Source organism: Haliotis asinina, chromosome 16, assembly GCF_037392515.1.
Source record: "Haliotis asinina isolate JCU_RB_2024 chromosome 16, JCU_Hal_asi_v2, whole genome shotgun sequence".
In the NCBI taxonomy this organism is placed as follows: Eukaryota; Metazoa; Mollusca; class Gastropoda; order Lepetellida; family Haliotidae; genus Haliotis; species Haliotis asinina.
In genome coordinates this window covers 13,447,866-13,473,711 of record NC_090295.1, presented here as the reverse complement: position 1 = coordinate 13,473,711, position 25,846 = coordinate 13,447,866, and the positions used below count along the sequence as shown (strand labels likewise).

At 40.4% G+C, this 25,846-nt stretch overlaps 1 protein-coding gene across 1 annotated transcript in view; it reads right to left on the bottom strand.

The window, feature by feature from the left end:
* The window catches only part of LOC137268138 (nonsense-mediated mRNA decay factor SMG8-like), a 30,127-nt gene extending 4,664 nt beyond the window's left edge, over positions 1-25,463 (bottom strand). The window contains exons 1-14 of the mRNA XM_067802664.1: positions 25,391-25,463; positions 22,609-22,729; positions 21,487-21,522; positions 19,937-20,056; positions 13,810-13,893; positions 11,961-12,028; positions 10,138-10,303; positions 9,579-9,667; positions 8,876-9,009; positions 7,670-7,866; positions 5,115-5,254; positions 4,111-4,198; positions 2,641-2,796; positions 240-380 (exon numbers count right to left, since the gene is read on the bottom strand). Of these exons, the coding sequence (XP_067658765.1) occupies positions 240-380; positions 2,641-2,796; positions 4,111-4,198; positions 5,115-5,254; positions 7,670-7,866; positions 8,876-9,009; positions 9,579-9,667; positions 10,138-10,303; positions 11,961-12,028; positions 13,810-13,893; positions 19,937-20,056; positions 21,487-21,522; positions 22,609-22,729; positions 25,391-25,440 (1,590 nt within the window). The 5' untranslated portion in view covers positions 25,441-25,463. The remainder of the gene's footprint in view (positions 1-239; positions 381-2,640; positions 2,797-4,110; positions 4,199-5,114; positions 5,255-7,669; positions 7,867-8,875; positions 9,010-9,578; positions 9,668-10,137; positions 10,304-11,960; positions 12,029-13,809; positions 13,894-19,936; positions 20,057-21,486; positions 21,523-22,608; positions 22,730-25,390) is intronic.
* Positions 25,464-25,846: the final 383 nt, after the last annotated feature.

Below are 25,846 nucleotides of genomic sequence, written 5' to 3'. Positions count from 1 at the left end.
ACAAGTAAGTGAGTGAGTTTGTATTTACACCGCTTTTACCAATATTCAACAAAATATCTTCACACACTGTACCCATGTAGGGAATCAAACCCAGGTCTTCAGCGTGAAGAGCAAACACTTTAAACTACTGCACTTCCACATCACCCCATCATGAACAAGATTGATTTATACCATGCGTACTGTGGACAAATCAAACAACATGCAATGTCTCCAGAAAAAGTTGAACATCGAAACATTACCATATGGTCAAATGGGTCATCTTTGTCTGCCTGTGTCTGGCCACAGTTACAAGCCGCCTTGGACTTGAGCTGGCTGGAGTGGCTCGACACAGGGAGCAGTTTGTTGGAATCAGTCTCCTCCTCATTCGGCAGTCGGTGCAGCTACAACATGTATTAATCATATCTACTGTCACAACATGACCAGCTCATTACAGTAACCTACAGGGTGTCACAGCTACAACATAGATGAATCATATCTACAGTCCCAACATGACCAGCTCATTACGGTAACATACAGGGTGTCACAGCTACAACATGGATCAATCATATCTACTGTCCCAACATGACCAGCTCATTACAGTAACATGCAGGGTGTCACAGCTACAACGTGGAGGATGTCATTGCTTAAACAAGAAATTCTCATTACAGTAAGATGGTGGATGTCACAGCTAAAACATTTACAAAATGAAGATCTCATTACAATAACATGCATGGTGTCACAACTAAGACGTCGAGGACTTCATAATAATTATAATGGGGATGATTTCAAAGAAGCATTTGAGAGGATCTCATAATTACAACATGGAGGATATCATTGCCCTATGAGTTGCTGGGGAGACTGTCATACGGTGTCCATACAAGTAGTTGGGGAGACTGTCATACAGTGTTGATAGAAGAAGCTGGGGAAACTGTCATTCAGTGTCCACACAAGTAGTTGGGGAGACTGTCATACAGTGTCCATAAAAGTAGTTGGGGAGACTGACATACTGTGTCCATACAAGTAGCTGGGAAGACTGTCATATGGTGTCCATACAAGTAGCTGGGGAGACTGACACACAGGACCCATACAAGTTGCTGGGGAGACTGACATACAGGACCCACACAAGTTGTTGGGGAGACTGACATACAGGACTCATACAACCTGTTGGGGAGACTGACATACAGGACTCATACAACATGTTGGGGAGACTGACATACAGGACCCATACAAGTTACTGGGGAGACTGACATACAGGACTCATACAACTTGTTGGGGAGACTGACATACAGGACCCACACAAGTTGTTGGGGAGACTGACACACAGGACCCACACAAGTTGCTGAGCAGACTGACATACAGGACCCATACAACTTGTTGGGGAGACTGACATACAGGACTCATACAACATGTTGGGGAGACTGACATACAGGACCCATACAAGTAACTGGGGAGACTGACATACAGGACTCATACAACTTGTTGGGGAGACTGACATACAGGACCCACACAAGTTGTTGGGGAGACTGACATACAGGACTCATACAACTTGTTGGGGAGACTGACATACAGGACCCACACAAGTTGTTGGGGAGACTGACATACAGGACTCATACAACTTGTTGGGGAGACTGACATACAGGACCCACACAAGATGCTGAGGAGACTGACATACAGGACCCACACAAGTTGTTGGAGAGACTGACATACAGGACCCATACAAGTTGCTGGAGAGACTGACATACAGGACCCATGCAAGTTGCTTGAGAGACTGACATACAGGACCCATACAAGTTGCTGGGGAGACTGACATACAGTAACCATACAAGCTGCTGGAGAGACTGACATACAGGACCCACACAAGTTGCTGGAGAGACTGACATACAGGACCCATGCAAGTTGCTGGAGAGACTGACATACAGGACCCATACAAGTTGCTGGAGAGACTGACATACAGGAACCATACAAGTTGCTGGGGAGACTGACATACAGGACTCATACAACCTGTTGGGGAGACTGACATACAGGACTCATACAAGCTGCTGGAGAGACTGACATACAGGACCCACACAAGTTGCTGGAGAGACTGACATACAGGACCCATACAAGTTGCTGGAGAGACTGACATACAGGACCCATACAAGTTGCTGGAGAGACTGACATACAGGACCCATGCAAGTTGCTGGAGAGACTGACATACAGGAACCATACAAGTTGTTGGGGAGACTGACATACAGGACTCATACAAGCTGCTGGAGAGACTGACATACAGGACCCACACAAGTTGCTGGGGAGACTGACATACAGGACCCATACAAGTTGCTGGAGAGACTCACATACAGGACCCATACAAGTTGCTGGGGAGACTGACATACAGGACCCATACAAGTTGCTGGGGAGACTGACATACAGGAACCATACAAGCTGCTGGAGAGACTGACATACAGGACCCACACAAGTTGCTGGAGAGACTGACATACAGGACCCATACAAGTTGCTGGAGAGACTGACATACAGGACCCATACAAGTTGCTGGAGAGACTGACATACAGGACCCATGCAAGTTGTTGGGGAGACTGACATACAGGACCCATACAAGTTGCTGGAGAGACTCACATACAAGGTCCATACCAGTTGCTAAGGTTCCCACTGAGTCTGACTTACAGCGTTCATACATAGGTTCCCAGTGAGACTGACAGCCTCACACTGCTGGTGTCCTGACTTCCACCATGTTTCACAGGCATCCTCCAGCTGAACCATGTACTTGTCAAATGCAGGACCTCGTGCAAACTGGGCAAACACTCGCTTCGCTTGAGCCAGCTGGAATAATAATAACTCTGATTATGAGGATGTTGCAAGTACACTGTGTATGTAAATTTATTCTCGTAGTGCTCGACTCTGTTTGAAATTATGTAGCTTAAACGGCATTGGCAGGTATGCAGGCATACAGTGATATGAAAGAAAATTGAAAAAATATAGAGATCTGGTTCCTCTTTAGTGGTACTTCCATACAAAGACATTCACATAGTTATTGTTGGAACAGAAAGGAAAACGATTTCTATAAATTCATTACATCTTTGGAATACAGAATACACTTCAGAAATCGGGTAACAAGAAACCAAAGACTCAAGTTTACTCAAATAGCTGAGTGTCTAGACATTCCTGCAATAGGTCTTGTTTTGTCTAGTGATTAATAGTGTGTTTTGTTTGCCATTGTGATGATTATTCAATACTGTGATGATATTCTGATGAAAATATGGTGGTTCAAATGACGATTGGCTGGTTTCTTGTTTAGCTCCACACCTATATTGCAGCATTGTAGATCTTTGTGTTTGGACAAGAAAATCCAGTGATCAACAGCATGAGCATGGATTTACTCAATTGTTATATGAATACATGTGTCAAGAGCGAGCGAGCGAATTGAGTTTCACGCCACACTCAGCAATATTCAAGCTATATGGCTGCGGTCTGTAAATAATCGAGTCTGGACCAGACAATCCAGTGATCAAAAACATGAGCATCGATCTGCGCAATTGGGAACCGATGACATGTGTCAACCAAGTCAGCAAGCTTCACCACTTGATCCCGTTAGTCGCCTCTTACGACAAGCATAGTCGCCTTTTGTGGCAAGCATGGGTTGCTGAAGGTCTATTCTACCCCAGGACATTCACGGGTCACATGAGTCAAGAAGGTCAACAAGTTTGATCATTCAATTCCGTTAGTTGCCTCTTATAACAAGCATGGGTTGATGACAATGTTAGTGAGTATGGTTTAACATCACTTTTAGCAATATTCCAGCAATATCACAGCAGGGGACACCAGAAATGGGCTTCACACACTGTACCCATGTGGGGAATCGAACCCAGGTCTTCGGGGTGAGGAATGAACGATTTAACCATTAGGCTATGATACCACACTGATGACAATGTGATGACATTATGATGACATTTTGATGAGACATGGTGGTATTGTGATGATTATATTCATTCTGATGATATTTTTACATTTATGATGGCTCTCTGATGGTTTTATATTGTCTGTGTCATAATATTCTCATGGTATTTTCATTTACATTCTGACAGTTTCTGGTGACACTCTGATAACACTTTTCAATCTTCCATGCAGAAAACTCACCTTGGACAGATGGTAGGTGGTGATGTAGTGTTGGGGCAAGTCTTGTTGATAGGCATTCTCAGCTAGTGGCAAGATCTTGGAGCATCGGCTTTGGAGACAAAACAACAATGGATTTGTCTGTCAGAGTTAGTTCCCCTTATTGCTTTGTGTAGAAAATCCCTTAGGATATATTTCATATGACAATATTTCTTAAATATTCAGATAATTAATAGATCCTGCCTCCTGACACTTTCAAGCACAGCTCCTTCAGAAGGTTTGCATGGAAATCAGAAACACAGCCTTCCTGCTATTGTGATACTACTAAATTGTGCTCAGAAAAATGACATGAAGGTTGTCTTCATTCAAAGGTAGAATTGAGAGTTATAGTTCTAAAACAAGTTCTAAATTTCTGCTAAGGGAAATGTTTGAGTGAGTTAGTTTAGTTATACGCCACATTCAGCAATATTCCAGCTATATGGTGATGGTCTGTAAATGATCAAGTCCAGACCAGACTCTGTCTGTGTTATGCCAAATGATTCAGGGAATTATTGAATATTGCTTTACACTGCATCAGCAATTTTGCAACTATTCGCAGCAAGATGTTTAAAGAGTTTAACCCTGGTCAGCATTAATGAAGTACACAAACACAAGTCAGTTATTTAACTCCCATGTCATCTCATCATTACTAATAACACTTTCATGATTCTTTGGTTTTTGGTTCACTGTTTAATACCACACTCAGCAATATTCCAGCTATATGGTGGCATTCTGTAAATAATGAAGTCTGGACAAGACAATCCAAAGATTAACAGCATGAGCATCAATCTACACAACTGGGAAACAATGTGTCAACCATGTCAGCAAGTCTGACCACCTGTCCCCGTTAGTCGCCTTTCATGACAAGCATGGATTGTTCACGACCAATTCTAACCTGGATCTTCACTTGTCTATGATTATTTGGAAGAGGTAATGATCTTGTACTAGAGTCTTTACTTTGTGTCTAAACCCTATGGAAGGTATCTTACTTTTCTGAGAACCTGACATCCGTCTCTAGCAGGGACCTGAGTGTGGTGAGGTGGGTTGCAACTTTTCCTTCAGGTGAGTCAGAGAAGAAGAACTTGTACAGCCGAATAGCCACGGCGAACCATGTCTCACTGTTGGCCATCTGCAAGGAAAAACACAACTCCTGTTGTACCTTTCAAACAGTAACATTCCACCTAGGCCTGGTGATGATCTAGTCTGTGAACAGGAACAGCAATGATATATTATGACAACATTTGTTACCAACCAACACTCATTTTGGTTGGTTATCAAGAGTGACTGTCCTGGGGACTCATTCTACCCAAGAATCACCATGTGTGACAAACACCAGACACAAGGGGCCTATGCTACCCCTGAATCACCATGTGTGACAAGCACTAGACACAAGTGGCCTATGCTTCACAAGAATCACCATGTGTGACAAACATCAGACACAAGGGGCCTATGCTACCCCTGAATCACCATGTGTGACAAGCACTAGACACAAGTGGCCTATGCTTCACAAGAATCAGCATGTGTGACAAACATCAGACACAAGGGGCCTATCCTACTCCAAAATCACCATGTGTAACAAACATTAGATACAAAGGGCCTATCCTACCCCAGAACCACCATGTGTGTCAAACGTTGGACACAAGGGGCCTACCCTACTCCAGAATCAGTATGTGTGACAAGCATTAGACACACGGGTCTATCCTACTCCAGAATCAGTATGTGTGACAAGCATTAGACACAAGGGTCTACCCTACTCCAGAATCAGTATGTGTGACAAGCATTAGACACACGGGTCTATCCTACTCCAGAATCAGTATGTGTGACAAGCATTAGACACAAGGGTCTATCCTACCCCAGAATCAGCATGTGTGACAAGCATTAGACACACGGGTCTATCCTACTCCAGAATCAGTATGTGTGACAAGCATTAGACACAAGGGTCTATCCTACTCCAGAATCAGTATGTGTGACAAGCATTAGACACACGGGTCTATCCTACTCCAGAATCAGTATGTGTGACAAGCATTAGACACACGGGTCTATCCTACTCCAGAATCAGTATGTGTGACAAGCATTAGACACAAGGGTCTATCCTACTCCAGAATCAGTATGTGTGACAAGCATTAGACACAAGGGTCTATCCTACCCCAGAATCAGTATGTGTGACAAGCATTAGACACAAGGGTCTATCCTACTCCAGAATCAGTATGTGTGACAAGCATTAGACACAAGGGTCTATCCTACCCCAGAATCAGTATGTGTGACAAGCATTAGACACAAGGGTCTATCCTACCCCAGAATCAGTATGTGTGACAAGCATTAGACACAAGGGGCCTACCCTACTCCAGAATCAGTATGTGTGACAAGCATTAGACACAAGGGTCTATCCTACTCCAGAATCAGTATGTGTGACAAGCATTAGACACAAGGGTCTATCCTACCCCAGAATCAGTATGTGTGACAAGCATTAGACACAAGGGTCTATCCTACCCCAGAATCAGTATGTGTGACAAGCATTAGACACAAGGGTCTATCCTACTCCAGAATCAGTATGTGTGACAAGCATTAGACACAAGGGTCTATCCTACTCCAGAATCAGTATGTGTGACAAGCATTAGACACAAGGGTCTATCCTACCCCAGAATCAGTATGTGTGACAAGCATTAGACACAAGTGTCTATCCTACTCCAGAATCAGTATGTGTGACAAGCATTAGACACAAGGGGCCTACCCTACCCCAGAATCAGTATGTGTGACAAGCATTAGACACAAGGGGCCTACCCTACTCCAGAATCAGTATGTGTGACAAGCATTAGACACAAGGGGCCTACCCTACTCCAGAATCAGTATGTGTGACAAGCATTAGACACAAGGGGCCTACCCTACTCCAGAATCAGTATGTGTGACAAGCATTAGATACAAGGGTCTATCCTACCCCAGAACCACCATGTGTGTCAAACGTTAGACACAAGGGGCCTACCCTACTCCAGAATCAGTATGTGTGACAAGCATTAGACACAAGGGTCTATCCTACCCCAGAACCACCATGTGTGTCAAACGTTAGATACAAAGGGCCTATCCTACTCCAGAATCAGTATGTGTGACAAGCATTAGACACAAGGGTCTATCCTACCCCAGAACCACCATGTGTGTCAAACGTTAGACACAAGGGGCCTACCCTACTCCAGAATCAGTATGTGTGACAAGCATTAGACACAAGGGTCTATCCTACCCCAGAATCAGTATGTGTGACAAGCATTAGACACAAGGGTCTATCCTACTCCAGAATCACCACGTGTGTCAAGCAGAGTGAGTGAGCTTTTAGCAATATTCTCACAATATGACAATGGGGGACACCATAGATGGGCTTCACACATTGCACCCACATGGGGAATCAAGCATGCCATGAAAAGCAAATACATTAGCCATCCAACCTTTCCACACCATCCAACCATTCCACACCATGTGTGACAATCATTGGATACTAGGAGCCCTTTCTACACTTTATGTGTGGTTAGAATACAAAAAGAACACATTCAAATACCTCAAACACAGCAGGGACTGGGTTTCTACCAACATTATCATCAAAGCCTTTGGTGAAAGCCTGGTCAATGTGTTGCCAGAGGAACTCCTTGAAACTGTTCTCAGGGCGACTAAACATTGTCACTGATGTTCTCTGAGTATCCCCTGATGCTTGATTTGAGCGCCGATTGGTCGCATAGCTCCGACTACGTGGGGATTCTGAGACATGAAACAGGTTTGTCATCATAATTATACATATTACAAGGCTGGAGATATATATATATATATATATATATATATTGATAAAGGCAACATAATAATTACGTTTTCATATATCAAAGACATGCAAAGCCACTCCAATTTAAAAATCCCTTACTTTTCAAATGCAGCAAACCACATAAATTCCATGAAGAGAGTCTTCCTTGGGGTATATATGAGCTTTTTCTGCTACTGAAAATGTCCTGAGACAGTTGTAACAATGTCTTAATATAAATATTGTACAAACAAAAAAAATCAATATTTCATCTGTTATACTGCCACTGACCATCAGGGAAAACCTCCCATACTGTGCTAAGATGATCGTAACTCCCATATTGTAACATAGGCTTATAACACAGCGCTACGATCGGTAGTTTAGAGAAAGATTAACTGATATGTACAAACTTGGCATGATTCTATTTGTAGCTCACATTATTTAATACACTACTCTAAGCTGAAAGCAATTCAGGAGGATGAATGTCATATTTTGAAGCTGAATGATAAGTCTCTCCTGAGCGTAGTTTGTACATTTAGAATATCCCAACATAATTTTAAAATTGTTTCTTTCAGAAGAAGTAAAGACAATTGTATAACCAGGTGTATCTGTATAAATTGCAATCTTGGGTCGATTGAAGATGAATACCATGTTTTTATGCAGTGTACAAAATATAATGAAATTCGCAAAAAGTACTTGCCGCAGCTGAATGCCATGTCTCAGTGTGAACAAAGCATGATAAATGTAGTACAGTCTAAAGATCCACATGTTATTAAATCAGTTGCTCTATTTTTGAAACACCTGTTTAAGCACTACTCTTGAAAATAACACGTAAAATATTGTATCTGTCAACTGTGTTATAGGCCATTAGGCCAACATTACTTAATAAATATGTCTGTCTGTCTGTCTGTCTGTCTGTCTGTCCGTCCGTCTATGATCGCTTTGAGGGAACAGGGTCCTGATCTTAATCCTTACCTGAATCTTTGGCAACTGCTGAGTTGATGCGGAGATTCTGTAGGAATACTGTAATGGGATCGGTGGCTTCATTCGGTCGGCTATTCACATACACGAACTCCTGGTTGGCCGGGACAGCGAACAGGGAATTGTTGCTGCATAGACAACACAACAGCAATATCATGTATCGCAACATGTAATGTTATTGTTTACGCCACACAGAGAACACACGGACATAGAACAGCAAACATGGTACTGACAGATTTGGCACCAACAGACTTCGCACTACAGACTCCATTCCACAAAATAATTGTAGCGCTAAGATGATCGTAACTTCCATACCATAACATAGACAAAAGAATGTCATAGCACTACAATCGCTTGAGGAACGGAACCCTGGCACCTATAGACATACCACTAGCACATGCAGCACTTGTTGCCAACAACAGACATGGCATCAGATAGAATCAAAAAGCACAATAAATATTGGGTAATTTGACCAACATGAGCATGGCAACAACAAATCCACAGATTGATCAACTACTGGGATATGAAGGTGAAAAACTATCCAGTGCTCTAAAGTCTTCCAAAACATAAATGCCGTCTTTGGTAGAGAGAGCAAAATTAAATCAAATGCGGATATGCAGCTCTTAATTCTTGGGACAAGACAAACTACTATTCAAACTAAAAGCCTTTCAACACTAAAATATTCCATTGAATTTACCTGATATTTGTGATGATTCTTGACTTTCTCAGAATTCTGTAAATCTGGTCCTCAATATTGTGCACAAGTCTCTTAAGTGGGGGATTTTTCTGTGATAAGAAACATTCCATCATCCATTGAACATTAAATCTTACAAAATCAAGCTATCCAGTTTCTTCGTTCAATTTTCTGAGTCCTTTATAATATTAAAGAAATCTCAAAGGTAAAGGTACAGATGAAGTAACAAAAACTATGACCAATGATCAAAAACTTGAATAAACTTGACTTGATAAGTCCCCAAATGTGACTTAACCTGTAACATCTAACTAGTGAACCCCAAATCAAGTGTTCTTTTTTAACAGGAAGTGTTGGAAAAGGTATCTATCAAAGACAAAAGGGACTGTCAGAAATTAAACGAACAGAATATTTATTTTATGGGCAGTCTAATAAGCTGTGCACATGGCAGTTTTAACCTAATGTCCTAAAACAGGATGTGTTCAATAGCATATAATTCATTTTTTGAGTGTGTGTGAGCTATTTTAGATAATATAGGTATAAATAGGTATTAAGGCAACTGTACCAAAGCCCTGGGTTTTCCTGTGTCAATGTCATCAGGGGCCATCTCAAAAGTTGGCGTGTCAAAATAGAACAGCAGGCGTGGAGAACAAGGTCGAGCTCCTATCAACCAGTCCTTTGATATGGACAGTCCTTGAAGGGTTTCTGTCATGAAAGTCTGCAGCTTCATTCTGAAAACAAAACATCACTGAGTCTAACTGTTCCCATGATCACATTTGTGAGTGAGTGAGTGAGTGAGTGAGAGTTCAGTTTTCACCGCACTCAGCTATATTGTGGCAGTCTGAGTGAGTGAGTGAGTGAGTGAGTGAGAGTTCAGTTTTCACCGCACTCAGCTATATGGTGGTAGTCTGAGTGAGTGAGTGAGTTCAGTTTTACGCCGCACTCAGCAATATTCAAGCTATATGGCAGCGGTCTGTATGTAATCGAGTCTGGACCAGACAATCCAGTGATCAACAACATGAGCTTCGATCTGCGCAATTGGGAACCGATGACATGTGTCAACCAAGTCAACCTGACCACCCGATCCCGTTAGTCGCCTCTTACGACAAGCATAGTCGCCTTTTGTGGCAAGCATGGGTTGTGGCAGTCTGAACATAATCAAGTCTGGACCATACAATCCAGTGATCAACAACATGCACATCAGTCTACAAAATTTGGACACACTGATGTGTCAACCAAGTCAAAGTCTGACCATCCAATAGCGTTAGTCGCCTTTCATGACCAACATGGGTTACTGAAGATCAATTTGAGCCCAGATCTTAAAAAGTCAACTATTTGTGCACAAATAGCAACTCAAATGAGAAAATACACCTAAACCAAATTCATGACAGAGTTTTGCAAATGTACTCATTTGTGAGACAGGTTGATAAGAAAGTGAGTCAGTTAAGTTTTACACCATTTCCATCAATATTCAAGCAATATCATTTTTTAAATATTACCTTCTTTGATTCACAATACAACCTGGCATGTATTTTCTTGTAAAACATTCTTGTTAAAGTACAGAGTTCAAAACTGGACATATGTTTCACTTTTGCTTCTTAATTTATGTTGAACATTTAAAATAAATTATAAAATTGTTCAAAACTGAAAAATCAAAGTCAGGGCATACAGCAGTAATTTGTCTGTCAAGAAACAGGAAACTCATTCAGACAGGCAAGCTCCTGTCAAAATGGCTAAATGGTACAGTACCGCTGAAAATTCTAATGTACCAAAAAATTTCATTGCTTTACACTGTACCAGCGGTTTGAAAAAGTAGTGGAAACTCTAAGTACTGATTTTTTTCTTAAATGTTCCAGGAAATGTATGTTCGTAACATACTAGCCATCCTTTGAAGATGTAAAATTCTAGGATTTCGGTCCTGCCGCACAAGGAAGGGCATGGGAAACATGTGGTCTCACCTTAAGCAAGTGAGTCTGTTCAAAATTGCCTCTGCTCACCCAGCAGAAAATGGGTACCCGGTGAGATAAAGTCCTGTGACTATAACCTTCTAGCACCTAAGAGGCAGCTTGGGTTAACCCGGATAATGATAATCAGACTCTGATTGCAGCGTCCAGTGAGCAACTAGTCAGATGGATACTAGGCGCTATACAAGTCAATTATCATCATTATCATTATTAAATGCATTTCGTGCAGTCTGCAAAACACTCGAAAGAAGTACATGTTTGGGGTTCTTTTTGCATTAACAAAAACCAGGAAAATTTGATAAATTACTGACCAATTATTTTTTATGATTGATTGGTTGTAATGAACTAATCCAGTTCCAAGCTCTACTTGTATCCCCCAACACACTCTATACAATCCTTAGACACGACACACAGCAGCACCAACCTGACAGCATCCAGGCTCCTGAACAGCTTCACATAGCTGATGTCAAACGTGTTGCCTGGGTGACACAGCTGAAAAGACACTTCAATCTCTTGCATGCACTTCAATCATCAACAGAAGGACAAACAGACAATTTGAGCAATCTTGTTGTGGACAATATATCCTCAGATCTCAAACATGAGATCACTGAATATTGTTTAAAGTTTAGTTGTGGCATCTGAACAAGAACATATTTTACCATGGTAACCTGTCTCAACTCTTTATACAAAACAAGAGAATAAAATGAGGCATAAGGATGTCCAGAATGAAGGATTATGTTAAATCACAAGCTTAACCTTCTACACAGAGAGAGAGAGACATATGGAGTTTAGTTTTACACCAGTTTAGTCTAGTTTTATTTCCACAATATCCTGGCAGGGACCAGAAAGGGGCTTCACACACTACACCCATGTGTCTTCATCATGATGATGTTACACAAGAGTGTATTTTCTGTAAATAGTATTTTTGATTAAGTGATTCTTATTATTGGGTCAAAGTGTTTAGAGTTTTGAGTGGTCATTATTATGGGTCAAATTTTGTATCATAAATGTTCAGAGCTATTATTACTTTAGCGGCAGCCCTTCAAGGTAGCGCTTTTGAATTAGTATGTGTTCTGATTACTTGTTGACTTCTGCGAGACTACAAGAAGGTTCTAAGTTAATGATTATGGTCGTATTATGCTCGAATATTCAAGAATCTATGACTGTATATATAAAGGCTGGTTGCTGCATGACACATTGACACACTGACACATGAACACATACAGATTAACTAGAGTACCTCAATCTGCCTTCCTTTGTCAACGCTTGACCTACATAACCACTGCCTGACCGCTCACTGTGTAACATTCAGGATAATTGTTTCTCACTCTCTATCCAAGTGAGTGAGTGAGTGAGTGAGTCTAGTTTTATGCCGCACTCAGCAATATTCCAGCTATAAGGCGGCGGTCTGTAAATAATCGAGTCTGGACCAGACAATCAAGTGACCAACAACATAAGCATCGATCTGCGCAATGGGGAACCAATGATATGTCAGCGAACCTGACCACCTGATCCCATTAGTCACCTCTTACAACAAGGCTGAAGGCCTATCCTACCCCGGGACCTTCATGGGTATCTCTAGCCAAGACTTTGGTGAGTTGATATTATATTTGTGACCCAATACATTAGATTTGACTCACTATCATTGTACTTGACACCTCTGTTGTGAATCATTGTATCTTACTCTCTGCCCAACACAAACTAATGAATGTTTTAGGCTTGTCTATGTTATATTTTGCTGGTTGTGAGGTGATTTCTCTTACTCTTGTCACCACAAATGTTTAACCGTAACAATGAGCAAATTGCATAACCACCAGACTACTTCACCACTCCTTGCCTTCCATAACTAGCAGCAGTGTATGAAATAAGCTAAAAAACCCATCCAGACATTAAAGCTGGTAATTACAAAACATCACCAGCCCAAAATCAATTAACCAGACCAGACAATATGCATCGATAGGTGTCACTGTTTTAATAAGAATATATATTAAAACATATGTCAACATAGTGCATTGAGCTTGAGATATGATAGTTCAATGTTCAAAACGTAGCTGTCAAGTCTAAATGTAACGCTCAATTTGAAAACTAGATTTCATGATAAGGTGAATTTACTCATATGTATGGAACCTGGTATCTAAAATCTTTACCAGACCATTAGGCTGACTAGCTGTATATTTAGGCTGTCCGTCAAAAATCTAGAATGTCTCAGGCCTTGTTTCATACACTGCTGGCAGACATCTGATGTCAGAACTGTGATTTACAGGTATACTCACCACCACAATGTGCGAAATATTCAGGAGGAGTAGAATTGTCTTGGCATATCTAAAATTTTCATCTTCCCACAAGGTTACAATATCCTGAAAACCAAAAGAAATGTGTTTGCGATTAATAGTGGCAATGACCCTGTCACTACAGAAGACCAAAATACTTATGACATTTACTTATGACTGTTTACTTTTTTATCACAAACAAGATGCTTGAAATGACTGGTGTCTGCATAATCACGTAATGTAGGCTGTCAAATTATTGAAGACACTGGGTGCAATGTTTTATGAGATATTGTGCTCCCATAAGTTTGAAAAGTTGTCAAAGTGTTGTGGTGACCTTTATGATAAGGTCAAGGTCACCCAAATCAACTGGGCCATTATTCTCGAAACGTTCGTAGCCCTAAGAATTTTTAACTTTGATCATAGCCAATGTGTTAAGAATGGGCTTAAGAAGTTCGTAGGGCTAAGAATGTTTCGAGAATAGCTAGCCTGGTGTCTGTATAATCCCCCAATGCAGGCTGTCACAAACTCGGAGACATTAGGAGTTCATGAGGTAATTTGTTTACAAGAATCGTATGTTCAGACACTGCTAAATACGGTCCCCCATACAACGCTGCAGATTGAGACAAAAATAATTATGACGATAAACATCAGCTTCAGTTTAATTCGAAAATACAAGTTGTGCTACAACAAAAATAAAATCAACCATATTATTGACAAAAACGTTATAGAAAGAGGGAGCTTTCATACATTATCACAGCAAGGGACACCCTAAATGGAGGGACACCCTAAATGGACTTCACACATCATAAGCACACAGGAACACAAACCTAGTTCTTTGCTGTGACAAAGGTTGTGAGTGAATGTTGTTTTATGTCAATGCTGCTGTCATCATGATATGAACAACAGCCATGCCAGTGGATAAAACCAGAACCAGCAGCCTTCACTATGAGGAAACAGTGACATACAATCATCCTGGTGATACAATGTGTTCAGACAATCAGGAGATAAAAATGTAATTTTCTGAATAAAATTGATATTTTATACTTATCCTGACTCATGCTTATTGCTTATCTCCTCTTCCCTGGTGAAGGTAGTGGAACACCTGAAATCCCTTCAAGTTCCCTTCTAAAGGAAGTGGACGTAAAATTCACTCACCCATTAGTCACCTCCCCTCCCGAGCACATGGTCAGCTGATCAGCCATGATACTCACTCTCTCCTATAATCGCCCAACACAAGAATATGAGAATTCTGCGTGTCTGTGAGGGGCGGCTGGGAGGGCTTTTGCCATGAGTCAGGATAAGCATAAAATATCAATTTTATTCCGAAAATTACATATTTTTCCTTATCCTGACTCATGCTTAATTGCTTACAGAATCCGACCTTGCTGGATTCTGCTGGCTGTTCAAAATTACATCCAATAATTCCCCCCCACCCCCACCCCCCCCCCCTTACGGCAACTTGTAACGGCAATAACTTGGTCCTGTCATTCCAATATTCATTGTAGATTCCGGGGGGATCACATCCAGTCGAACTTCCGTTCTTCCATGGATGACTTCGTTGACTGTCACGTGATGACATCAAAAGTAACTAGCGTCCTTCTAGTTTCTGATGCAACTAAATGTCAAGATATAGCAATCGAGACTAGTTGCAACCTCTCTTCATGTACAATTATCTTCATTACGAGTACAGGGTCATAATCACTCAAGCTAGCCTGTTTAAGACGTGTGCATGGACTTTCCACCAAAATACTCCGCAGAGCGTCTGGCTTCCAGAAGCCACATGATAAAACAGTTGAGTGAACTCAGCGCCTTCGGGAAACTGTTCGTTGCTGAGCAACAACAGGAGGCCCAAACTGATGAATGCCAGAGACATCCTCTGTGGCTATGTCTTGTAGATTGTGGTTGGCAAACACCATGTTTGACTTCCAAAAGCAGAACTCCATTATAGTTGATAGCGAGCAATTCCCTTGTAGCGCTAGTGTAGAGGTCAAGGCTCTGTCTTCATGAGGGTTGGAGGCTCGCGGAGGTTCCAATCCTGCTGCTTTATAGGCTCTCAATATAACAATCCTGATCCACACTGAGATAGTGTTGCGGGATTCTTCCATAAGTGTCTCAGTAGATATAGGGATAAACAGGCCCTTGAAATGTTGCCTTCTAGACATGGTTCGTGCGACGAATATCTTCAATGCTCTGACTGGACATAATGATAAATCTTGAGTATCATGGGGTCTAAGGATTGAAGATAGTGCTGGTGTGTGGAATTGCCCATCCAGTTGACCCGGCAGATGATTTTTTGCAATAAAATCCCATCTTAGACCCAGATGAGCTGTCTGCTGATGACTTGCATCAAAGCTCGTGCCATTGAAGTCTAGAGCATGAATTTCTGACATTCGTGCAGCTGTAGCCAAGGCAAGTAAAAATAGTGTCTTCTGAGTTAGCAGTTCAAATGAGGTCCAATCAAGAGGCTCATACGCATCACTTGTGCTGCCTTCATCGCCGTGAAGCCTTTCTTCTTGGCGTATGTCTCAGACCGCTTCCACTTCTCATCATAAAGGATGCAAGTGGATTTCCATAAAGCTAAGGTAACTGCTTTCGCTGCTCTTATCGAGTATCCTCTGTGTTTTAAACAGATTTTGATACATTTCACACGTGAAGTCGGAACGCAGTTGGGTTGCTGTGTGCCTGTTTCGTGTGGGGATGGACGAGAAGATTTTCCCAATCTTGTAGTTGTAGTGTTGGTTGTCCTAACTCCTCTATGAGTGTTGGAAACCAATGTCTCGTTGGCCAGTAAGGCGTGACCAAGGTCAGTTGTAGCCTCCTGGTCTGTTTTATTTTCTCAAAGACTTTTGGTAGCAGCACTGGAGGGGGAAACGTGAATGACGAAACTTGATAGGATCATTCACTCTTCCTTGTTCGCAGGATTGCTGAACTTGAGATGAGAGTCTCATTGACAGCTCTAAATCGAGCCCGTCTGAAGAGAGTGCGTCTCGTAGAGTGCGGGTGCACTCACTTGACATAGGAGGATCTCTCTCCGAACTGCGACGGGATGATAAGGACGACGGTGACGATTTTCCTGAACAGGTGCGTGTATACGTCTCTTCTTCATCCTCTGGAGTGAGTGGAGATCTAGATGGAGTGCTCACCCGCAGCAGCAGTTGACGTAGTTGAAGATTATAGTGTTCGTTCTTCTTCAACATGACCATACCAAGCTCATGTTGCATGAAGGCATATGCGTCGAACAGTTGTGTTGAGTGCAGCAATAGTTGACTTGTACAGATGTCTACAGCGACGACGAAGGCTGCAGATAGAGGGACGATCTCATCACCAAAGGACTTCTTCGTCGAAGAATGTTGATTCTGCGATGACTTCGTTGCAGACGACTTTGTCTTCGATGATGGTGATCTAGACTTCTTAGGCTGAGAAAAACAGTTACCCTAAGCTAAATCATCCAATAAGACATAACTAATGAAAGTCGACATTGACTGTCTCTCGCACGCCTGTGAAAAGAACGAATTTATACAATAAATTCTGGAACAGATAAATTTCTGCAAATTTCACAGCAAATAGTGGAAGACCATAATGGCTTACACACCAGAGAAACTAACAGCGGGTCAACCAGGGACAGCTGTAATCTACACTGTAAACACAATATCATCAACGGAGACTAAGTCTTGGTTGACAAAATATGTGCTATATCAACACCAAATAATCACAAATAAACAAACTGTGATACATATACATAAACCAAAATACCGCATACGACATAAATACAGTGAAAGGACTGAAATAGTTGAAAAACTTATCTCCGTAATGGAGACCCCAGGTACTAGTAACTCCAGCCACCCTCGTTGGGAGATAAGGAGAGAGTGAGTATCATGGCCGATCAGCTGACCATGTGCACAGTAGGGGAGGTGACTCATGAGTGAGTGAATTTTACCTCCGCTTCTTTTAGAAGGGAACCTGAAGGGATTTCAGGTGTTTCACTACCTTCACCAGGGAAGAGGAGATAATTAAGCATGAGTCAGGACAAGGAAAAATATGACAATTTAAAACCGAATGCTACATGTTAAAATAAATTTGTTAAAATCTAAATAAATAATGCGGTTAGTCCCTCCCAACACTGGATGCTCCTCCCTACTACGGATTCTTCGGACCGAGAAGTAAAAGTGGAGTTCTAATGGCGTCTGCTCGCATGCGCAGTGGGGAGATTCAGATACTTCCGTATCATAAAAGTCGTCCTTTGCGAGGTAGCCATTCAAGATTGAATAGCAATTCAACTCCGTCAGATCTCCTACTACGCGAAGCTTGAGGTAATATGGCATAGACCTATGGTGAGGTAAGTAAACAAGAGTCATCAGAAGATGACATATCCCCCCAGCCCCCACATATTTGAAAGGACAAATCATCCAACAGTTACTTATTGTGCTTTTAGACCAAGTCTTAAATGTTTCCGTGGAATTCATGAAAAATATAAATGCCATATATCTGTAATCAGAAAAAGTCACCATTTCAAGATCTGTCTCGTATATCTGCAAAGATCTTTTGAAAGATATGAAATGCTTTTCGAGTTGTGCTCCAGAAACGAAGTCAGCAACGTGTTCATGGAACCAAGAAAATGATACATCATAAAAACCTGTAAGTAGCAAAAGGCACCACTCTGGGGTCTGCCACACATATCTACCAAGTTTTACTGACAGATATTCAGAAGTCTTAGAGTTCTGCTCCGGAAACGAAACACAGTTTTGAGACAAAGTCTGAATCTATTCCATGGAAACCGAGAAACTAAGAAATCACAAAAACCTGTAACTAGCAAAAGGCACCATTGCAGCTTCTGATTGGTATATCTACCAAGTTTTGCAGAAAGTTCGGCTCCGGAAACGATGCCCATCCCTTCATTTTGAGACTAAGTCTCAACCATTTCCATGGAAACTGAGAAAATAATAAAACACAAAAACCTGTAAATAGCAAAAGGCACCACTTTGGGGTCTGCTACACATACCTATCAAGTTACACTGACAGATATTAAGCAGTTTTTGAGTTCTGCTCCGGAAACGAAACACACCTCTCAGTTTTGAGACAAAGTCTGAATCTATTCCATGGAAACCGAGAAACTAAAAAAATCACAAAAACCTGTAACTAGCAAAAGGCACCATTGCAGCTTCTGATTGGTACATCTACCAAGTTTTGCAGAAAAATATTGAACAGTTTTTTAGTTCTGCTCCGGAAACGAAGCCCATCCCTTCATTTTGAGACTAAGTCCGAAACGTTTCCATAGAAATGTAGAAAATAATAAATCACAAATACCTGTAAATAGCAAAAGACACCACTTTGGGTTCTGTCACACATATCTACCAAGTAACACTGACAGATATTCAGAAGTTTTTGAGTTCTACTCTGGAAACAAAACACACCTCTCACTTTTGAGACTATGTCTGAAACATTTCCATGGAAACTAAGAAAATAATAAATCACAAAAACCTGTAATACCAAAAGGCACCACTATAAGTTCAGATTGATATATCTACCAAGTTTTGCAGGAAAATATTGAACGGTTTTAGAGTTTTGCTCCGGAAACGAAGCCGACCCCACCATAAGACTAACACCAAAATGTTCCATGGAAAAACAAAAAAAATATAAATACCAAAAATCTGTAAATAGCAAAAGGCACAACCATAGGCTGAGACTACTATACCTATAAAGTTTGGTCTAAAAATATTGAATGGTTTCTGAGTTATGCTCCGGAAACAAAACGATTACAGACGGACAGACAGGCAGACGAGGCGTCAACTATATCCCCCCGCAATACATGCCAGGGGGATAAAAATTTAGAGCTATTATAATTTCATTTTATGCCTATCATTTCCAAAGAGTATGTTTATCCCCATTCTACCATAACCGTGTTAACAAGATTCGTACAAAAATACACACTGTGTTGGAAAATCAGAGGTATATAACGTGATTATATACCTCTCAATGACTTTGATGAACCAATCACAATCCTGTATTTACAGAAGTCATGGTAGAATACACATTTTACATGGCTCTTGTGCCAATCATGGCTTTTGAGCACTGCATCAGAATCTCCTCTGGGAATATGTATATCGGAGTATGTTTGTAAAAACTACATTACCTCAGTTTTGTTATTGAGTATCTTCTGACATCTCTCCACGAGGCTGTGTGTGTCACCAAGAGACTTGTGGTGGAGATACACTACTTGGGTGTCGCTGTCGAAGAAACACTCAATTTCCCCCTGGAATCAACCAGTTGTTTTAAGACTTAAAGAGAGACAGAAAGTACACGACACAGAATAGCAGCCAGTGTCATTCACAGAAACATGCCTTAGGCGAGACTACAAATAAGAAGATAAGTATTCAGTTCAATCAATCTTGTCAGAAAATTCTGCCTTGATTTCAAATATCGACTTGTCAATATGTTTTTGTGTATTTCTTGAACCAAAGAGGAAACATCAGTCTGTAACTTTAGCCTAAAGTCAGAGCTCGAGACAAGTACAACTTTGTTATGAATGTAAACTCAGCAAATACAGTCAGGTGTCCCCCAAAAAGTGAACCGTTATTTGACAATATTTTCTCAGCAGTAAAGAAACAAATTTATTAAAAAAAAAGATCACAGAGCACCCTAGGGTAGCAACAACAAGTATACAAAATATTTAAGACATTGCTTGCAAATCAGGCGAGTACTGTCAAATTCAAAACAGCACGTCCAAAAATGCAGATGAGTGACAGACAAATTGACCACACAGGTGTTAAAGGACAGGATAATTACGTCATGGGAGGAGATGTCAGTGGAAGAAATACATAAAACTATGAAAGCGTTTCTGCTTGAAAGAAACACACGTCTTCGTTAGTTGTGGAGGAAGATGGAGGCCATATTGAACATAGACTGAAATAAGTGAATTTCCCATTGAAATTACATTTTTTGACATGTTGTTTTGAAGGCGACAATGCTTGTATAATTTGCAACCTATCTCTTAGATATTTTGTAGACTCACTAATGATACCCCAGGGTTACTCTGTGAAATGATTAACTAAATTTGGTCCATCTATCGATGAGAAAATTGACGGTTTACCTTTTGGGGACACTCATTATATAATGATAATAAACTCCAAGTGAAAATGATGGTTAGAGCCCAGTTTGGGGAAGATTTTTGGCACTGCCTGCAACAGGGTACCAGTCATTTAATACATCGGTGGAGAGATCATAGGGCAGAGGTCAAGGGGTTAGGAGAGGGCCACGAATTCATACATACACTGAAGAGCAAACAGAACTCAAGTTTCGAAAAAGATAAATATCATAAAAGTAAGCGTTTGTGTTTATGTTTTTCTGGCAAAAAACAGTTGCATTTCTTTGCTATTTAGTATATATTACAGGAGAGTCAAGACAAAGACAGTTTTTTTATATCAGACTGCTGTTGCATTTTGTCTTCTAAAAGAAGAACATAATGTTTTTACAAAAATATGACAAGCATTGGGATAGAGTTATCATTTACAGTACATTAAACACCTATGATGTGAAATTGAGTATATGGTAAACTCTTAGCAATCTGTAAAATGTGCCTGCAGTAAATGACTAGTTTATCTTTGAATTTTTCCATTCATTTGAAGAGGATGAAAATATGTATAAAGTATGGTGTACATAAATACATATAGTGCGAATATTTACCTTGTCCACCATGCCCCCTATGTAGCTGTCTCCTCCCTTTGGAAAAAAAAGACCAAGTATTGTATAGTGTATATATCTTTAGAGAGTAGTGAGTTGTTAAAATCACCAGGGTAATGCAGACAAACACAACTACAGAACAATAACATAAAAAAGAGAATGAGATTTAGCTACCTGCTCTGGAAGGAAAGGTACAGACAATGGCCACCACTGGTGTGATTATAAGAATCTTCAGAAAACACCAATTTGTGCTTCCTGTTTCATTAAATGGACCTGTTGTACATTGCCAAGATCAGCAGATATTGTGGGTGTTACCATTATTTACATAAAGGGAAATGTTGTTATCATCCTGGAAGTGGCCGCACTTGTCTCATGTAACAGATATCATCAGGAACAATCATAGTTTATTCTCCCAGCAGCGCTTCATGAATGATCCACCATATTTATAAACAACTTATGCACACTGGCATTGTACTTCCAATGCTACTTCTCCTATTGATGTATATCACCATACCAAGTCAACCAGACTACACTCAATTCTTGTAGGTCAGTTTTTATGTCTTTCACTGTTATTTGAACCTATTTCACCTCATTGATACCGACACTATTTATAAGCAATATCAATAAAAAAAGCTTTCAGATACCACTTTTTTCCAGCAATTACCGACACCATCAATAATTCTGATCCAAAATATCAACATGATGGCCGCAAGCTTAATTGAATACACAGTTACAAATTGATAAATGTGTTTTAAATTTGTACACCTAAACAAAAGTGTAAAAAATACATAAGAAACCTACATATCTCCCCCACATTTAAAGAGGTATAATCAGAACCATAACGTTTGTGTATTTGGCCTTGGTATGTCAGTACTATATTGTAGCCATTTCACGATGCCAGTAAACAATCAAGCCTGTCCAAAATAAAGTTGGACCAAACACAGTCCAGTGATGGATATCAAGAACAAGAAAACCTGCCATGTGAGCATTCATTGAACAAAGTCATCCATAAACATAATGGCTCATCCAAGTCTTTTGACACTCATAGGTAACCTTGCCCTTTTTCTACACCAAATTTCGCACAAAGTGGTCACCAAAATAGGAATATCAATTTAAAATACAAACCATAAATACATCTCTTTCCAGTATTGGGTTTAATATTGACGCTTTCGTTGCAAATCCATTGAGTCGACTTTTTCCAATAATGGAGACAACACATACTTTTCTGTCTCTGTTTGGAAGAGTCCTGAAATTGAAATAAAACATAAATATAGTTATTAATGCCTACCCCATCTCACACTATGCATTTCTCCTCCCCCAGGTGGAAACTATCTGACCTGTTTCCAGCCGAAAATAGACAGCTCGTCTGAACGCATCCCAGCTTTCACCCTGGAGACAACTGTTCACGAATTATGTGTGCCTATTTTCTCCTTGGCCTCCTCTCTCAATCATTCTCCTTGGAAGTGCAACGGAAAGATTTCCGCCCATATCCCCCGTTTTATCTTATCATTCTATAATAAAGAACAAATGTTTATTCACTAAAAATCCTTTACACTAATGACTACCCTGACCCCTAACCACATTCTTGCCCTAACCCTAAGACCCTAAAACCTTGAAATAATCTTACTAAATAGGATACATTTCAAGCAGGGGTTACAGAGGGAACTCTTGCCACTTTTATCTCACACTGAGCATTTATCCCCTCAGCAAGAAAAATAAAGATTTCTACCCATAAACCACCTTTACTTTGTTAATTATTCGATGCCTAAGAATATGGGCCTCTGGTTTTTATAAAAGTCCTAAACCTAACTCTAAACATTAATCTAAACCTAAACCCTAAATCTAACCCCTATCCCCCCAAGGTAATCCCAAATAACAGAATGCATTTCAAGCAGGGTTTACCGGCAGAACTCTTACCCAAGAACAAAGAGGTTCGGAGCCCTCTTGTGTAACACATAAGTAACTCATATTTCTGTAAGCACTTCTTAAAGACTGACCAAATGATCCTGAACGGTATGGTCTGTCAATCACAACCTAAGACTTCCCCTTACATACAAAGGTTAAGCTCCTGAAGTTCTACCAACTGTACTCAAAAATAAGCAGAGGTTCATGATCTACAACCATACTTGGTCTCTGAGGGAGTGGCCAGTGAGGAAGCCAAAGCTTGTGGGGGTTGGGGGATGGTGTTCATCTGTAGTTGATTGTGACTCTGTTGATCCAAGGGCAGGTTTCTCCACTTTGGATTAAAAATCGTTACAGCCTAAAACATATCAAATCAGCACAGGTGTGGCTGTCTTGACCCCCATCCTGATGATAGGAAGAGCTTTTCATCTCCTGTTGTTATGGTCATGGAGGGATGTCTTGCTGCTACAGTCGTTCATTTTCTTAATGTAGCAGAGGCATGAAATCTTTGTTAAAGAAACAATCTGTAGTAATAGAAGCCACACACATAGCCTATGGTTTATTGATGATAACAGTTACTTGAGTTTTTCCATAGAACTGCCAAGGTTATGTGGTCACTGATTAAGACGATCTGTCAATATCGCTCCTCTCATATTTACACAGGTAGTTGATGAAAATAGGTCCTCACGCTTCCATCAGTCCCTATCCATGGCAGTGACTTGTTATGTAGATCAATTTGTGTAGAGAAAGTCTGTCTGATTTGATCACACACCTTTGGTTTTCTGTTGTCCATGATGTGAGAGGATCTTGAATGATTTAGAAGTAAATTTGTTCCCTTCAAATTTCACACGTTTTCATTGTCAGTGATAAGAAAGTGTGACAATGGTGCACCTGACTGAGGAGCTTGCAGAGTTACCAATACAACAATGGTCTCTATGGTGACAGCTTGATGTGAGAGGTCAGACAATTTCCACCTTGGGATAAACAAATGCAAGAGAAATATAAAGAGTAAAATGTTACTTTTCATTGAGTTATTCGTTATGGCCAGATGCAATATCATGGTTTGCAATTATAATAGAGTTGATTAAATATTATATAAGAGCTAACAGACACATTTCTCAAGGTGTAGTAAAGAGTTTATTGCTTTACTCCATCAAAGAAATGCTCTCAAGCAAATAAACTGATTTCTTTTTCTGACTTTTCGATTCACTCTGTCAGTATTTTGTAAGATATTAAGGTTACGACACAGTAGGTTCGCACAACTTGGAAGGTCACCTTCAACACTTTGAATCCAAACGTAGGTGCATATGAGATTCAAAACCGTAGTCAAAAGGATTCATATCAAACAATAACCCTTATCATGATAGGTCCAGTCATGTCTCCAAAAAATAAAATAAATGTCTGCATTATAGATTATAGTTCTGCATTGATATAAAAAAATGTTGGTATATTTCATCCATGATATCATCTCTGAAATGCTAATATAGGTGGTTCATTTTGAAAAGCTATTGTAACATAAACGTAAACATCATGGAAACCTTCAATCACAAGTTGCACTTTGGTAGCCTTTGGAAGTCAAGAAAGCATAAAAAAATATACAAATAAACTGCACGTGGCCCAGAAATGTATGGGAAACAATATTCCTGTTTTAACAGTTCAACCAGCACGGTTCAATTACATTTGGGAAGCTGTAAGTCTCAGTAGACAAACTAACTCAGTTTTGGACCAGCTGGGACTATAAGCCACAACAAGCACATATAGAATCGTCAGGGTGAAAGGCCGTCAGGTTTGGGTTATGTTTGGGTTAACTGCCGAAGGCAGGGACCCGTAAAATGCAGGGCACTGACGAACGGTACGATTTTTTGACACAACTTCGAATTTGATACCAAACGTGAATCGTAACGTAATTCGCATGCCTCAATGGCATTCTAAGCATAACTGTTCGGAAACGAGACTACACGTCGGCATGTGTAACGGGTGAGCTATGAAACGAATTATAACTCACTGAATGTCAAAATTTGGAGGAAAGGAAAAGACATTCAAGAAGGCAGCCATGTCGGTATATAATCTACGGGAGGTAACTCTCATAACGAGTGCTTTCACCCAACCACTAACAACATGCAATGTGTAAAGGTATTTATGCCAAAGTGTTTCTTTTAAACAGTGAATACGTTGTATACGTATGCTAGAAAAATATTGATATTTTTGTAGTTGTTTTATATATTTCGTTCACTGAAGGAACACTATTGATCTTTTACTTGGGCAAATAGAACTGTTTAATACTTTGTAGTCATATTTATTAATAGCAAATTGATGAAATAAACATTCGGTGCATAGTAGGAGGCACGAATAATTACATTCCTGTAGATTAAATAATTTCACACCCAGAAAAAGACCATGTTTTAAATACATCGTCAGTGTATCAAAATACCATCAGTCAAATATACTGTCGATCATAAGT